Source organism: Panthera pardus, unplaced genomic scaffold (assembly GCF_024362965.1).
Source record: "Panthera pardus isolate Hobbes unplaced genomic scaffold, ASM2436296v1 HiC_scaffold_25, whole genome shotgun sequence".
NCBI lineage: Eukaryota > Metazoa > Chordata > Mammalia > Carnivora > Felidae > Panthera > Panthera pardus.
In genome coordinates, this window is record NW_026526821.1 from 27,575,844 (window position 1) to 27,592,225 (window position 16,382).

The following is a 16,382-nucleotide window of genomic DNA, read 5'->3' on the forward strand; positions in this document are numbered from 1 at the left end:
ACTTTGTGGTAAGTTAGCCACCTACCATCAAGTGCTTACCCTGTGCCAGGAACTCTTCTAAGCACCTTGTATTAACTCATTTAACCCTCCACTGAATCCAGTAACAGTTCCCAGCTGCAAGATGCTGTTCAACACCCCTCTCAGGAGGATAGATGTCAATTCCATTTTATAGACGAGGGCTCTGGGTCTCAGTGGCTAAATGACTTGCCCAGGGTCATACAGGTAGGGAGAAGGCCAAGGAGAAGGCACAAAGCCGTAGACAAAGGACACCTGGGCTTTGAGCCAGACTGACTGGCTGCTAATCTCACTACCTCCATAGACTAGTGATGTCACCTCTCTGAGCCCCAGTTTCCTCATCTGCCTCCAGGCATGAAAACAAGAACTGGGTGGGGAAGTTTCAGGGTGCAGTAAGATGATGGAAGGGGAGCATCCACACAGGGCCACGCTGCATCCAAGGGCAAAGAATCACACTCCCAAGCTCAGAGGACAGAGCCGGATGGCCCAGCAGGGCTCTGACTGTCAGTGGACCCCTGCTGGGCTGATGTTGTGCCCAGGCACTGACCTTCCAGCCTTTCCTGGGGCCCGGCCTGAGACAGATTCAGATGATGAAGGATCTCTGCAAAGCCCCAGAGAAGAAAGAGGTGCCCAGTCGTCTCCTAAGGGCTCCCGCAGCAGAGCTGAGAGCTGCAACCTTTGAATCAGCCACCGCCATTCTCAAATCCGTTGGCCCAGATCCGTTTACCCATTTGTATTATGGGTTCTGTAAGGTTTTTCTTGCAGTCAGCTCATTTTTAAAAACTTAGGGATGTATGGAAACCAATTTGGCAATAAGTTTCACGTTAAAAACTAAACTAAACTAAAAATAAATAAAATAAAAATGAAAAAAAAATAAAATAAAAACTTAGGGAAATTTCTTTCAAATGGAAAATTTTAATCACTAACCTCAAATGGAAAGACGCTATCAGTTTCCATAAAGAGAAAGTGACCGTAAAACTGAATATAAGAACAAGCAAGAAGAAGATTCTTAGATTCTAGCTAAGTCCTGTCTCTTGCTGAAGGCTCTGAACAGAGCCTGCTCTCCTTTCCTTAACAAGTGAGGCGTCAAAGACATAGAAGCCGTTACATGAGACTTTCTCCCTAGTAATTGGAGGAACAGGAAGAAAATCAAAAGGAAATGCCTATATTGCGATAGTCGGTGTTATGCCATAGAGTCTTGAGACCCTAAAACCCCATTGGTGTACGTTTTATGTTTTGGAAAACACTGACCTAATCCAACTCTCTTTTCCTATTTCCCAGGGAAGAACAGTAAGACCGCCAAAGGGGATGTGACTTGCCCACCATCTCACGGGATCGGGATGGGTGGCTTTAGCCAGACCTGGGATCCAACCAGCGCACTAAGGCATTTTTCCACTTCTGTGGGAGGAACTTTTAAAGATGGAAGCTTTAAGGACACCTGTGGTGGGATTTCAGGCATGTGGCGGGCACCAGCCAGCTGGGGTGGAAAGGAAGGAGGCCAGCAGCTGCTGTCATTGGCCCTTGGACCCCCACGCCTCTTCTCCCTTGGAGCACAGCCTCTGTGTCCCTGCGCCCAGAGCTGAGGGCCAGCAGAATTACAGCAAATAGAAACGCAGCCTCCTTGGGGCGCCTGGGTGGCTCAGTCGGTTGGGCGACTGACTTCGGCTCAGGTCATGATCTTGCGGTCCGTGAGTTCGAGCCCCGCGTAGGGCTCTGTGCTGACAGCTTGGAGCCTGGATCCTGTTTCAGATTCTATGTCTCCCTCTCTCTGACCCTCCCCCGTTCATGCTCTGTCTCTCTCTGTCTCAAAAATAAATAAACGTTAAAAAAAAATTTAAAAAAAAAAAAAAAGAAACGCAGCCTCCTTGGGGTGCCTGGGGGCTCAGTAGGTTGACCATCTGACTCTTGGTTTCAGTTCAGGCCATGATCTCACTGTTGGTGGGATTGAATCCCGTGTCCAGCTCTGTGCGACAGTGTCTCTGTGCTGACAGTGTGGAGCTTGCTTGGGATTCCCTCTCTCTCTCTCTCTCTCTCTCTCTCTCTCTCTGCCCCTCCTCAGCTGGTGATCTCTCTCTCTCTCTCTCTCTCCCTCTCAAAATAAATAACAATTAAAAAAACCTTAGAAAAGAAAGAAACACAACCAGCTGGGCTCAGAAACCAGGGTAGGGGGATGTTCTAAGCCTGGAGAGAAGGAAATTCACGAAAGCCAAATTCTCTCTCTAGGAAAGTGCCCACGGTTTGCATTTAACTGGGGGAAGGGAGCTGGTCACCATTTATTCTCTTTACATTTTAACGAATACTTAGACAGCATTTATATTCCAGACACTTCACAGGTATTAAGTCATGTGATTCTCATGACGAACCTATGAAGTAGGTGCTATTATTATCCCCATTTTGTGGATGAGGAACCTGAGGCACAGAGAGCTTAAGTCATTTACCTAAAATCTCATCACTTGGAAGTGGTGAGATTTGAACCCGGGAAATGGGATCTGACTTGAGGGTGCCTTAGTGCATTTAATCCTGAGGACTACCATGTTAGGAAAGGTGTAATTAATCCCACTTTATAGGCGTGGAAACTGAGGCTCAAGGCTATTTGGCATCTATGCTGTAAACCCAACAGGTCTTAACTTCTTTGCTATTCTCCCTGGATCAGGTACCAAGAGTTCTTGCTCTAGGGTGCTACTCATTGTGGTAGCCGTTTACTACACGAAGCTATTGAGCATTTAAAATATGGCTAAGAGGCTGAAAATTTGCACGTGATTTAACTTTAATTTTAAAGCAAGTAAAACATGTTGTCCACTAAACACAATTTAATTGTCTTGGTAGAACAGCATTTTACTTTTTTTTTTTTTTAAATTTATTTATTTTTGAGACAGGGAGAGACAGAGCATGAACAGGGGAGGGTCAGAGAGAGGGAGACACAGAATCTGAAACAGGCTCCAGGCTCTGAGCTGTCAGCACAGAGCCCGACGCGGGGCTCGAACTCACTGACCGAGAGATCATGACCTGAGCCGAAGTCGGACGCTCAACCGACTGAGCCACCCAGGCGCCCCACAGCATTTTACTTTAAGCCCTCACAATTTAGCTTCTGTTCCGATTTGTTTCCAAAGTATAAAACACCGGATATTGAAGACATTAGCGGGGAAAAAAAATTTTAGAGTATATCATTAATAATTTCGTAATTATTTGTTGAGATGATCACATGCTAGATATATTGGATAATTGAATATATTATTAATGTTAGTTTCACCTGTTTTTTTTTTTTAAGATTTTTTTTTTTTTTTTAAGCAATCTCTACGCCCAACATGAGACTCGAACTTACAACCTTGAGATCAAGAGTCACAAATTCCGCTGACTGAGCCATCCGGGTGCCCCTCACCTGTTTCTTTTTATTCTTCTTTAAATTAAAAAAAAATTATTTGAGAGAGAGAGAGAGAGAGCAGGGAGAGAGGGGCAGAGAAAGAGAGAATCTAAGGAAGGCTCCATTATCAGCTGAGGGAGCTGGAGGTGGGGCTCAAAGCAGGGCTCCTGCGGCAGGGGGAGGGGGGCCCCAATCCCTCCACCCCAGGGATCATGACCTGAGCCAAAATCAAGAGTCAGATGCTTAACCAACAGAACCACCCAGGTGCCCCTCTTTGTATTCTTTAATGCATGACTAGAAAATGTAATCCTACATTATGTGGCTTATATTTTATGTTCCATTGGTCTAGAAAACCAGGATTTGACACCCCCCCCCCCAAATGTGACAAGGCCCTCCTGAACCTGGGGAGTCATTCCCAGGGTGCAGTTCCAGGAGCCATATCCACTGGTCCAGGTGGAGGCTGCCGGGTGGCAAAGCTTGTAAAATGTCCCTGGACGGTATAAGCATTGGCATTAGCTGCCCCAGGTTCAAATCTCAAATCTGCTTCATACCACGAGGTAGGTGCTTTTGGGTAAACCTCTCACCGTCACTCATCTGTAGAATAAAGGTCATAGTGTTCATCTCATGGTTCATTAGGTGCCTCGGGGTCTTTGCGGTTACTTTTTCTATGTCCCCTCAGATCTTTGCATCCTCAGCCCGTCTCTTCCGTAAGATCTTAGTGTAAACATCACCTTCTTGACGAGCCCCAATGAAAATAGCCACCCCTCAGTCGTCTGTGCTACAGAACAAATCTATCCTCTTTGTTTATTCAAGAAAACACATGACATGTATACTGAATTTTAAATGATCTTGGTTATTGATTTCATTTTCTTGATAATGGTCTGTCTTCCCACTGATTTATAAGAACTGTGAGGGCAGGGATGGGTCACTCTTGTCACTGCTGAGTCCCCAGCACTTAGAACAGGGTCTCATACAGCATGAACAAAGTAAGGAATGTATGAGCAAACCCAGCACAGTGCTGGCTGCACAGAGAAAACAACCAATTCCACTTTTCTTTGTCCCTTACTGCTGAGGGATTTTCGACCTGAGTCTAGACTTCCCAGGGGTAGAAAATGAGTTCACTAGTTCCTCCCTGGCAGGGGAGTCTCCAGGGTTAAATGAGATCCCAGAGTCCCCTGGTGTGCCCTGAAATTCCTGAAACACAGGTGAGCTGGTCCCTGGGGTTCTGGAACCTGAGCAACGGAGGGAGCTTCACCCACCTTTCCAACGCCATCCAACCTCTTCCTGGAGAAGCTATTTTTTGACACTGGTGCGTTCAGAGACATCAAGACCTAAAAGGGATTTCCAAGAAAGGTACTGGATCCCTGGGGCTGCACGGGGATGCTTCACCAAATAGGAAGTGGCACCAGGGTCTCTTAGGCTTGGGGTGTAAGTCCTGTTATGGGGTGACTTCCCCTCCCCGAGCCTCTATTCTATTTATTGAACACTTAGGTTGTGCCATCTAGTTCTAAGCATTTTGTCCAAGCGAAAACCTTATGAAGTGAGTACTCCTATAAGCCCATTTTACAGAGGAGGGATTTTCGGCTCTAGCAGGGTTTTAAGTAACTTTCCTGAGGTTGCACAGTGCGTCGGCGCAAAGGTGGGGTGCGCTCTTAGGCAGGTTGGGTCTAGGGCGCTGGCTCTTAATCATTAGGCTGCGCTGCCTGTATCCAGTGGACGCTGTGACGCCTGCCCGACCCCAGGCCTCCCCGGGGGACCACATCGGTTCTTCTGAGCCCCGCGACTCAGATCCTAAAGTCTGAGGTCTTTGCAAAACTCCCGGGCTGCTTTCCCATGCATGGGCCTCGGGCTAGGATGGGGCGAGCGGAGCTTCCTGCCTGCCCAGAGTCCTCCTAAAGGTTAATAAAGCATTGGTGGGAAGGTACTTTATAAAACAGGAAAGCACCCGGGGAACTGTCACGGTTTGCTCTTTTTCTCCTCTGCATCCTGAGAAGGAAGGACGTTCTCCCCATTTCGCATATGGGGAGACTGAGGCTCAGAAAAGCAAAATGCTCTTTCCAAGGAAGGAGGGAGAGCCAGTGGCTGGTGTCTGCGCGGGGCAGGTGGGGGAGGGGGTGGAGCCGAGACACACGTGGGGGGCGGGGCGCGCCGGGGCGGTGACCCCCCCCCCCCTCCCCCAGGGGGCGGAGCGCGCGGGATGTTGCAATCTCGGGCTGGAGCGCATCAGGCGACGGCGGATTAGCGCAGGTTTGCATCACCCGGGCCCGGGCCGGAGCCGGCTCTGGAGCCGGGAGACACTCGCAGCGGAAGCGGCGGCGGCTCCACACGTGTCCGGCTGCGGGGACCGGGGTCCCGAGCGCAGCCGCGTCGCAGCGGGCCCCCGGCCACGTGGGAGTGCCCTGGAGACTCAGGATCCCGCCGCACGCCCGGGCAAGGTACCCTGCGGGGCCGGAGAGGGGTCGGGCCGGCGGTCGGGGGCGGACGGGTTGGAGGGTGCGGACCCGCGAAGGTAGAGCATATCCTGGGGGCGGAGGGAGCAGGGGACAGAGGTGCGGGCGTGTGGCCCCGGGAGGTGAGCGTGGGGCGGGGGAGGCGTGTGTGTGAGGGGCCCGCGGGGGACGCCGGGGACCGCGTAGGGTCTGTGTCCCTCTGGGGTGTGTGTGCGGGATCCGCGTGGGCCTGCGGGGTTGGAGCGGATGTGTCTCGGCGCACGGTCAGAGCCGCGAGGAGCCGGTGGCAGGTGTGGGCTGTGCTGGGGCCGGGCTCGGGTACCTTGGGGGCAGATGCAGGGGGAGAGGGAGCGAGGGTGCAGCGCGCGGGGTGCGGGACCCCCGGAGCGTGCGGGGCGTCGGCCGCAGGTATGCACCTGGCGCTACGGCTGCGGGTTGCGGGTTGCACCGTGCGCGCTCGCGTTTTGTCCCTGTAGACTCTGGGGCGTGAGGAACGAGGAGGGCCCCGGTCCGCCCCTTCTCACAGCCCTGGGGCCCAGCCTCCTTTCCTCGCCTCTCCCCCTCCCGCTGCTCGGTTTCCGCTGAATCTTCTGCCTCGGGACACCCGCGGCCCGCCGCTTCCGCTCCCACGGGAGGAGCCCTGCGGCGGCAGGCGGGGCGGGGCCGTCTAGGGGGTGGGGCACGTGTCAGACCTTGCCTGTGACCTTACAGGTATCGGTCAGTGGTGAGTGGGAGAGTTGGGAGGGCTCTGCGTGTGTATGTCTGCCCGCTTGCCCAAGGACGACGAGGTGTGTGTCCCTTAATGATGTGTGTGCCCCTCTCTGCCCTGGATGTGGTGTCGCAGCTGGCCGGCTTGGACAAACTGTGTTTTTGAGGGGCGTGTGTACAGCTGTCTGCTCTGGGTTCTGTGAGTGTGTGTTTGGTATGACCTGCCCTTATTCCGCCAGAGGCGTCAGGGAACAGCAAGAGGTGGGTGTTAGGGGCAGCCTCCATTGCCCAGGGCTACCCCTGCCAGGCCGGGTCTGGGCCAGGATTCGAACCTGGGAATGTCTGACTACAGCCACCCGCTGTTGCATGCTTACTACGTTGGGATTATGGCCTTGCACGCCATTTGAGGTCTCCCTGCCTCCCTCCCAAGGCAGCCCACCGCTCGCTCGGACTTGGGAGTAGGTGGTCCTCAGTCTGAGAACCGACTCTGAGTGATGTTTCCCCATTGATCCTGGCTCAGACCTTCGGGAAGGTCTTTACCGGGGCTGAAGTCTATCTCCCTCTAATGTCTTATACCTTGGCTCCGTGTCCCTCATCTGGAGCCTGAATGGGTAGGCAGATAGATCCAGGAGAGAACCTCCCTGCTCTGGCATGCCAGTGCCCTCTCCTCCACCCACCACACAGTTATACAGCTGCGTTCCCCCCCCCCCCCGGGGGGGAGGGTGGCTTCCTCCATAACTGAATGAATGAATCTTACCGCCTTTGAGAGACATCCCCTCCTTGCCTTACTTCTTACCTGATGGTGAAACTGCACTGTCTATTGTTGACTAACTCTGGACCTGTGATTCTGATAGCTTTGAGTCATCAGGCAGTAGTAAAGTTCACATTTGAAAAAACAAAAAAAGAAATACACTCATTTTTGAAATACTCAAGCCATAAATGAGTGCAGGATCTTTATTTTAAAATACTGAAATTGAGGGGCGCCTGGGTGGCTCAGTCGGTTGAGCGTCCGACTTCGGCTCAGGTCATGATCTCGCGGTCCGTGAGTTCGAGCCCCGCGTCGGGCTCTGTGCTGACAGCTCAGAGCCTGGAGCCTGTTTCAGATTCTGTGTCTCCCTCTTTCTCTCGCCTCCCCGGCTCATGCTCTGTCTCATTCTTCTCAAAAATAAATAAACGTTAAAGAATAAAATAAAATAAATAATAAATGAATAAATAAAAATAAATAAAAATACCGAAATTGAAAATGCCCTTGCCTTTCTACCAAATCCCTTCCTCTCTTGGGCCTCCCAGGAGGCCAGGAGCTACTGTGGCCGGTTTAGTCTGGGTCCTTCCAAAACTTGTGCATTTACATACCGACATATAAGCAAGTATGGAGATACATTTTTTTTGATATGCTGGTGGCGTTTTTTACATGAATGATATCGTCTCAATCATCTCAGGGTATATCTGTCCTATAGCAGCTTGCTTGGTGCACTGGACAACATATCCATTCCAGAGCCCGCATTCATATGTACATTCATACCTTCCTCATTCATTCATCATCCCTCCCTCCCTGCCCCAGGTAATAGCTCCCTGCACTACACCACTCAGCAGATAGAGTGCAAAGTCTCTCTTCCTCTCACTGCCAAGGCCAGTTCTCCACTTTGCTTTTTTTAAATTCCACTTAACCGTTCACTCTGGAGGTTTTTCTAATCAGCACATAAGGAGTTTCTCTTTCTTTCTTTTTTTTAGGTTTATTTATTTTATTTTTGAGAAGAGCGTGAGTACAAGTTGGGGAGGGGCAGAGAGAAAGAGAGAATCCCAAGCTGGCTCTGCACGGTCAGTGCGGAGCCTGATGCGTGGAGCCTGATGCGGGCTCGAACTCACAAACTATGAGATCATGACCTGAGCTGAAATCAAGAGTCGGACATTTAACCGACTGAGCCACCCAGGCGCCCCTCTCTCTTCCTTCCTTCCTTCCTTGTTCTTTCTTTCTTTCTTTCTTTCTTTCTTTCTTTCTTTCTTTCTTTCTCTTTCTTTCCCTCTTCCTTCCTTCCTTCCTTGCTCTTTCTTTTCTTTCTTTCTTTCTTTCTTTCTTTCTTTCTTTCTCTCTTTCCCTCTTCCTTCTTTCCTTGCTCTTTCTTTCTTTCTTTCTTTCTTTCTTTCTTTCTTTCTTTCTTTCTGTCTTTCTTCCCCTCTTTCTCTTTCTTTCTTTCTTTCTTTCTTTCTTTCTTTCTTTCTTTCTCTTTCTTTCCCTCTTCCTTCCTTCCTTGCTCTTTCTTTCTTTCTTTCTTTCTTTCTTTCTTTCTTTCCCTCTTCCTTCCTTCCTTTCTTTCTTTCTTCCTTCTTTTAGTAAGCTTTTAAAATTTTGGGTCTTGAATTTATGACCCTGAGATCAAGAGTCACATGCAGGGCACTTGGGTGGCTTGGTCGGTTAAGCATCCGACTCTTGGATTTTGGTTCAGGTCATGATCTCATGGTTCAGGAGATGGACCCCCATGTTGGCCTCTATGCTGACAGCACAGAGCCTGCTTGAGAGTCTCTCTCTTTCTTTTTCTTTTTTTTTTTTAAATTTTTTTTAACATTTTATTTATTTTTGAGACAGAGAGAGACACAGCATGAACGGGGGAGGGGCAGAGAGAGAGGGAGACACAGAATCGGAAGCAGGCTCCAGGCTCCGAGCCATCAGCCCAGAGCCTGACACGGGGCTCGAACCCGCAGACTGCGAGATCGTGACCTGAGCTGAAGTCGGACGCCCAACCAACTGAGCCACCCAGGCGCCCCGAGAGTCTCTCTCTTTCTCTCTGCCTCTCTCTCTCTCTCTCTCAAAATAAAGAAATAAACTGGAAAAAAAAAAAAGTCTCATGCTGTACTGACTGAGCCAGCCAGGTGCCCCTAAAGAGTTTTCTTAATCATAAATGGCTACAGTTTTCTTGTGTACAGATGACATAGAATTGATTTAACCAGTTCCCCAATGATGGACATTTAGTGGTTTCTATCATGTGGGTGCAGGATAACCGTGTACCGACATCATTATATCGGTGTGTACAGGGCTTGCTGGTCCCTTTCCGGGGCTGTATAATATTCCACCATGTGGCTTGTATCATGACGTTTAACCAGTCCCATACTGCTGGACGTTTGGGGGTGTTTCCTGCCTTTTGCTATTGGATGCAAGGCTCTGATGAACAGCCCTTGACATGTTTAATTTTTTGGTGGGCATTTTAATTGGAGGATAAATCCCCAGAAGCGGGACACGCAGTCAAGGTTAAGGGCGTTTGTCACTTTGATGCACACTGCCAAGTCCTCCTCCATAAAGGCTAGGGAAGAGGGGGGGCCACCAAACAGCCTCACTTCAGTGCTTTTTCCCTTCTTCGCAGATGCGAGCCACCCCTCTGGCTGCTGCTGTGGGTGCCCCCTCCAGGAGGAAGCGGTGGGAGTTGGACAATGACCTAGACACCGAGTGTCCCATCCGGAAACAAGCGCGAATCGGGCCCCAGCCCAGGCTGCCCTCCTGCCCGCTGCCCCCGAGCCCACTTCCTGCTCCAGCCCATGCCTGTGCTGGGACCACTGCCTCCCGTCTTGGGCCCTATGTCCTCCTGGAGCCTGAGGAGGGTGGCCGGGCCTACTGGGCCCTGCACTGCCCCTCAGGCACCGAGTACACCTGCAAGGTACGTTCCCCCAGGGTCATTCTCCCCCAGCATCACAGGGGGCCTGGAAAGGGCCTTGGCTCTAGAGGATTGCCAGGGCTGAGGGGTCCTTATATTACTTTATTCCTGTGTTTGTTGGGGAAGCAGCCAGTGAGCCTCCAGCTTTCCCCATCGCCTAGGCTTTTCTGGTCAGTGTGTAGAAGGATCACCGGCCTGTCTGTAGAGGATCACCTATTCATTTATTCAACAAACCTTCACTGAGCACCCTGCGTGCCATGCACCCTGCTGTGGCTCTAACACAGACCGAGTCCTGCTCTCATCAAGCCGATGCTTAAGTGGAGGACATGGACAGTAAACAAGAGAATAAGTAAAATATGTACCAGGGGATCTTAAGTGCTTTGGAGAGAAAGCTTGGAGCTGAAAGAGAGGGGGACAGGGATTATGGGGGAGCAGGTGATTTTAGTCCAGGAAGACCTCTCCGAGGAGGTGACATTCAAGCAGTGACTTACGTGAGTGGGGGGGGCGGGGGCCAGCCCTGTGGGTCTCTAGGAAAGAGCATTCCGGCGGCAGGACAGGCAAGTTCAAATGCACAGAGGCAGGAATGTTTACCCTGACTTAAAAAAAAGTAGTCTCTGTTTTTTGAATTCTTTCTTCCGTGCCACCCAGCTGTTTGGTTTTCTTTTCTTTTTTTTTTTAAACATATGCTTACTTTTTTTTTTCATGAATTAAATATGTATGCGCTTTATTTATTTTTATTTTCTGTGTGGGCATGGCCAAAATAACATGGGAAGGGTTTAAAGGCAGACAAAGTCAGTATACCAGCTCCGCCTCTGGTCAGCTGTATGGCTTCCGACAGGTGACCTTCCTTCTCTGAACATCAGTTTCACCATCGGTAAAACGGAACACACCTTTCAGGGCTGTGGGAGGTTTCCATCTGATGTCTGTAGAGCCCCGAGCACATTTTCCAACACCCTCACCACACTCACCACTGCCCCCTTCCCTCCCCTGCCCCACTCCAGCTGAACTGATCTTGGGCTGGTTTTTCTGAAGTGGCTCAAACACTTTCTTGCCTCAGGGCCCTTGCACTGCCCATGTCCCCCACCTGGAAAGCTTATCCCGTGGGCATCTCTGAATCATTCAGGTCACTTCCCCAGAGTCCCTTTTAGACCACACCTTTCCGGGTAGGTGCCCCCTTCCAAAATATTCTCTCCTCCAGCATCTTTCTGGTTCCTTTGTGATGCTCATGAGAATTTGTAAATATGTTGTCTGTTGGCTTGTTTCCTCGTCTCCTGTATTGGACCGTGGGCATCAGGAGGGCAGGGGCCACGGCCGTCAGCCAGGTTGGATCCCCAAGGCCGGCACAGGCAGTCGCCAGTATCTGCTTGTGGAGTGAATGAGAGGGCGGGCAGGCGGTGCATCCTAGGGAACGGTGTAGCTATGAGCACGGGATGCTATGCGTAAAGTGACTCCTGGGCTATCTACTCTTCTGCATTTCCACGGCCTTGGGCTATTTCCTTTTGGGTTCCCTGTCATTTCCCAGTTGCGTGAAGTTTAAGGGCGTCTAAGGTAGCAGTTGAGGGCACAGACCGTGGAGCACGGATTCAGGTCTCAGGCCTGCCACCCGCTGGCTGTGCGGCCTCGCAGCTTCGTCCGGGTGGAGCGGCTTGCTGGAGCGCGTGGCACAGTGCCGAGCACACAGTGCCTGAATGGTTGGCCGTGACTGCTTCCAAGGCCAGGCCGGGCTCCGCTGGGCGGCCCCCACCTGCGCTTACGCCCCGCCCCGCCCACAGGTGTACCCGGCCCGCGAGGCCCAGGCGGTGCTGGAGCCCTACTCGCGGCTGCCCCCGCGGGGACACGTGGCGCGGCCGGCCGACGTCGTGGCGGGCCCCCGCCACCTCTACACCTTTTTCCCACGGCCCCACGGGGACATGCACAGCCTGGTGCGCCGCCGCCGCCGCCTCCCCGAGCCCGAGGCCGCCGCGCTCTTCCGCCAGATGGCCGCCGCCCTGGCGCACTGTCACCAGCACGGCCTGGTCCTGCGCGATCTCAAGCTGCGGCGCTTTGTCTTCACCAACGAGGAGAGGTGAGTGTGGGCACAGAGACCCTGCGCACAGACACGCCTGAGAGGTGAGCCATGCTGGGGAAACCGAGGCCCAGGAGGGTAAAGTAACTTATGCAAGGAATGGAGAAGCCTGGACGAGCACCTCCGCCCGGGTCCCAGGGAAAGGTTGACTCAGACCGAATGCAAAGCCCCTGAGGTGGAGCATTGCCTCTGTGACAGTCACAGTAGCCGACGGCGATGAGCAGCTTGGCTGCCCTGTCTGACTTGGCTGGGATCCTTACCAATAGGAGGCAGGGCTGATATTGCTTCCTCTAGGTCAGGGGACCAAACAGGCCCAGAGAAGTCAAGTAAGGCCCAAGACCCCCCAGCTAAATATATAGCAGAGCTGGGAACTGACCCCAGAGGTGACTCCAGAGAGGTCCTAATTCACCTTAAACTCGAGAGGCGGGAGTCTGGCTGGCCTTACCTGCTGACTCTGGGTGACCCGGAGCCTCTGGGCGTCAGTTTCCCCACTGGTAGGGGAAAGGGCCAGGTTGTCAAGATGCTTCCAGGATGTCAGGGCCACAGACAACAAGCCAAAACAGGCCCTGAAGCTCCTCACATGGGAACTATTTCTGTGATGCTGAGGATCAGTGATTTTTGGAGGGAGGGAACAGAAAGGGACCTGGCATTCTGTCCCCTCCCCTAGACTCCCCCCGGGGGGTGGGCAGGACGTGTCAGGGAGCATGCCAAGCCAATCAGGTGCATGCGAACATCCATCAGGAGCATGAATTTCATTTCAAGATTTTTTTTGGGGGGGGGGGTGGGGGGAAGGAGGGTGACCCCATCGTACCCTTTAAACTTTTTGAAATAGTTTTAGACTTGCAGAAAAGTTGCAAAAATAGTGCCAAGAGTTTTCATATTGTTTTCACCCAGTTTCCCCTAATATTAACTTCTCAACCACAGAACAACCATCAAAACTAAGAAATTAACCTGGGTCTAGTACCTATTCACTGAACCAGGGATTGATTTCAATTTCGCTAGTTTCCCACTAATACTCATTTCCTGTCTGGCATCCAGTCCAGAAGCCCAGCTTGCATTCAGTTGTCATACTCCTTAGTCTCCCCCAGTCTGAAACTGTTCCTCAGTCTTTCCTTGTCTTCCTTGACCTTGACACTTTAGAAGAGTATCAGTCAGGGGGCTCCTGGGTGGCTCAGTCAGTTAAGTGTCCGACTTCCGCTCAGGTCATGATCTCACAGTTTGGTTCATGAGTTCGAGCCCCGCGTCGGGCTCTGTGCTGACAGCTCAGAGCCTGGAGCCTGCTTCAGATTCTGTGTTTCCCTCCCTCTCTGCCCCTCCTGCGCTCATGCTCTGTCTCTCTCTCGCTCTCCTTCAAAAATAAACATTAAAATAAATAAATAAATAAATATTTAGAAGGGCCTTAAGGCCCCCACCCATCTCAGCCCCCTCTCCAAGGCACTACTGGGAAATGTGCTCCTCTCAGAGTCCTAGTTCGAACTGAATTGCTCTGTGGCCTTGAGAAATGACTAATGTCTCTGAGCCTGGGCTTCCTCATGTGTAAAATGAGGTCGGTCAACCAGCCTCACAGGACTGGCTCAATTCTTTTTTATTTTTATTTATTACTATTATTTTTTAAAATGTATTTATTTTGAGAGAGACAGCATGAGTGGGATAGGGGCAGGGAGGGAGAATCTCAAGCAGGCTCCATGCCGTCAGCACAGAGCCCGACGCGGGGCTCGAACTCACGAACCATGAGCTCACGACCTGAGCCGAGGTCAAGAGTTGGCCATTTAACCAACTGAGCCACCCGGGTGACCCAAGACGGGTTCAATTCTGCCAAATGCCAGCAGGCACTCAGGAAGTGGGTGCTGTTAAGGGTGACAGCGTGGGGCCATGTGGGGGCACGGGGGGGCCAATAGGAGGTGACCCTTCTGTCTCTCCACCTGCCACAGGACTAAGCTGGTGCTGGAGAACCTGGAGGATGCCTGTGTGCTGAACGGGCCCGACGACTCCCTGTGGGACAAACACGCGTGTCCGGCCTACGTGGGACCTGAAATCCTCAGCTCCCGGGCATCCTACTCAGGCAAGGCGGCCGATGTGTGGAGCCTGGGCGTGGCGCTCTTCACCATGCTGGCTGGCCACTACCCCTTCCAAGACTCAGAGCCTGCCCTGCTCTTTGGCAAGATCCGCCGCGGTGCCTTTGCCCTGCCCGAGGGCCTCTCGGCTCCCGCTCGCTGCCTGGTCCGCTGTCTCCTTCGACGGGAGCCAGCCGAACGCCTCACGGCCACGGGCATCCTGCTGCATCCCTGGCTGCGGGAGAAGCCGATCCCCTCAGCTCCACCCCGATCCCACCTCTGGGAGGCCGATCAGGTGGTCCCTGAAGGGCCGGGGCTGGAGGAGGCCGAGGAAGAGGAGGGGGTGAGAGAAGCCGGTCTATATGGCTAGGTAGCCCTAGACTCTCAGCTGCAGCAGTGGAATTGACTTTGGGGTATCTCCAAGCTCTCTCCAGCCTCTTTTTGTTTTTGCACTGAGCCAAACCTTAGTGCCTTCTAGAAGGGAGAAAGGAGGCATGTGTGGAGTGTGCTGTATGCACCCCTGTGTGGTTCCGCACACCTGTGCACACAGGCTTGCGCATTTAACAAATCCTGGGAGCTCACTGCGCGCCGAGCCCTGTTCTCGGTGCTGGGAGCGCCGCAGTGAACAAAAGACGAACCTCCTGCGGACGACACATCTCCAGCCCACGGTCGGTGTCCACACTGGGCCCTCTCAGCACAGGTGTCCGCATCCACTCGTGCAGGTGCCCAGGCACTTCCGACCTGGGACAGTGCCTCTCACAAATCCCTGTGCCAAACAAAGGCTGCTGGCCTCTCCCTTGCAACTCAGGACTCCAGAGCCCAGGCTGTGCTGGGAATTGGGCTCCCAGCCGCTCTCTTCTCCGAGCCAAGGACTGGGCTGGAGGAGCCCCAGTTCAGACTATGAGGCTGGTCCTCGCCTAACTCAAGGAGCGGTTTGGAGCGAGGGCCCACGCCTGTCCACCTCTGGCCTGAGCACCAGAGTTGGGGGATGGAGGGGGTACGGTCGTCTCCCCCTGGCCTCCTGGAACGTCCCAAGCCCTGTTCTGGGTTTTGGATCAATACTATGGGTTTTGGATGCCAGAAGAATCTATTTTTACCTTGTGCCTAATAAAGGAGTGGTGAGATAGTTTAATGTCTCCGGGACATTCCTTCTAGCCTCTCATGGAATGGCGGCACCTGGGTGGTTCAGTTGGTGGAGCGTTGGGCTCTTAACGTCTCGGCTCAGGTCATGATCCAGCCCCGAGTACGTGAGTTCCAGTCGCGAGTCAGGCTCTGCACTGACAGTGGGGAGCCTGTTTGGGATTCTCTTTCTCTCTCTCTCTCTCTCCCCCTCTCCTCCTCTCTGCCCCTCCCCCACTCACTCGTGCGCATACTCTCTCTCTCTCCCTGTCTCAAAATAAATAAACTTTAGGGGCGCCTGGGTGGCTCAGTCGGTGGAGCGTCCAACTTCGGCTCAGGTCATGATCTCACAGTCTGTGAGTTCGAGCCCTACGTCGGGCTCTGGGCTGACGGCTCAGAGCCTGGAGCCTGCTTCAGATTCTGTGTCTCCCTCTCTCTCTGACCCTCCCCCGTTCATGTTCTGTCTCTCTCTGTCTCAAAAATAAATAAAACGTTAAAAAAACAATTTTTAAAAATAAACTTCAAAAAATAAATAAATAAAGGAAGGGGGCGCCTGGGGGCTCAGTGGGTTAAGTGTCTCACTTCAGCTCAGGTCCTAATCTCATGGTTCGTGAGTTCAAGCCCTGCGTTGGGCTCTGTGCTGACAGCTCAGACCCTGCAGCCTGCTTCGGATTTTGTGTCTCCCTCTCTCTCTGCCCCTCCCCTGCTTATGCTCTGTCTCTCTATCTCTCTCTCAAAAATAAACATAAAAAAATAATAATAGAAATAAAAGAAGGAAATGTATTTCACACAAAGCAAGAAGTCAGGAGATGGGATGGGCTTCTGGGCTGGTTGATTCAGCTCTCAGAACCGTCAGCAAGGACTCTGGCTCTCCAGGCTCATTCCGTCTCTGCTCTGTTGTCCCTGGTGACTACTGGCACAATGGCCACAGCAAGTCCCAGGTGTCACATAAGCGATCCACGACCA

General features: G+C 52.3%; 1 protein-coding gene across 1 annotated transcript; it reads left to right on the forward strand.

Moving 5' to 3' along the window:
* Positions 1-5,595: 5,595 nt before the first annotated feature.
* TRIB3 (tribbles pseudokinase 3) lies at positions 5,596-15,429 on the forward strand. The gene is made up of 4 exons (XM_019458907.2): positions 5,596-5,811; positions 9,891-10,181; positions 11,951-12,243; positions 14,175-15,429. The coding sequence occupies exons 2-4, from the start codon at positions 9,891-9,893 to the stop codon at positions 14,665-14,667; spliced, it is 1,077 nt and encodes a 358-aa protein (XP_019314452.2). The 5' UTR covers positions 5,596-5,811; the 3' UTR covers positions 14,668-15,429.
* The last annotated feature ends 953 nt before the right edge of the window (positions 15,430-16,382 follow it).

What these genes read in the sequence shown, in the direction of transcription:
- TRIB3 (XM_019458907.2), top strand. Translation starts at nt 9,891, where the DNA reads ATGCGAGCCACCCCTCTGGCTGCTGCTGTGGGTGCCCCCTCCAGGAGG. An exon ending in GCACCGAGTACACCTGCAAG is followed by an intron (nt 10,182 to 11,950) that starts GTACGTTCCCCC and finishes CCCCGCCCACAG; the next exon opens with GTGTACCCGGCCCGCGAGGC. An exon ending in GTCTTCACCAACGAGGAGAG is followed by an intron (nt 12,244 to 14,174) that starts GTGAGTGTGGGC and finishes CACCTGCCACAG; the next exon opens with GACTAAGCTGGTGCTGGAGA.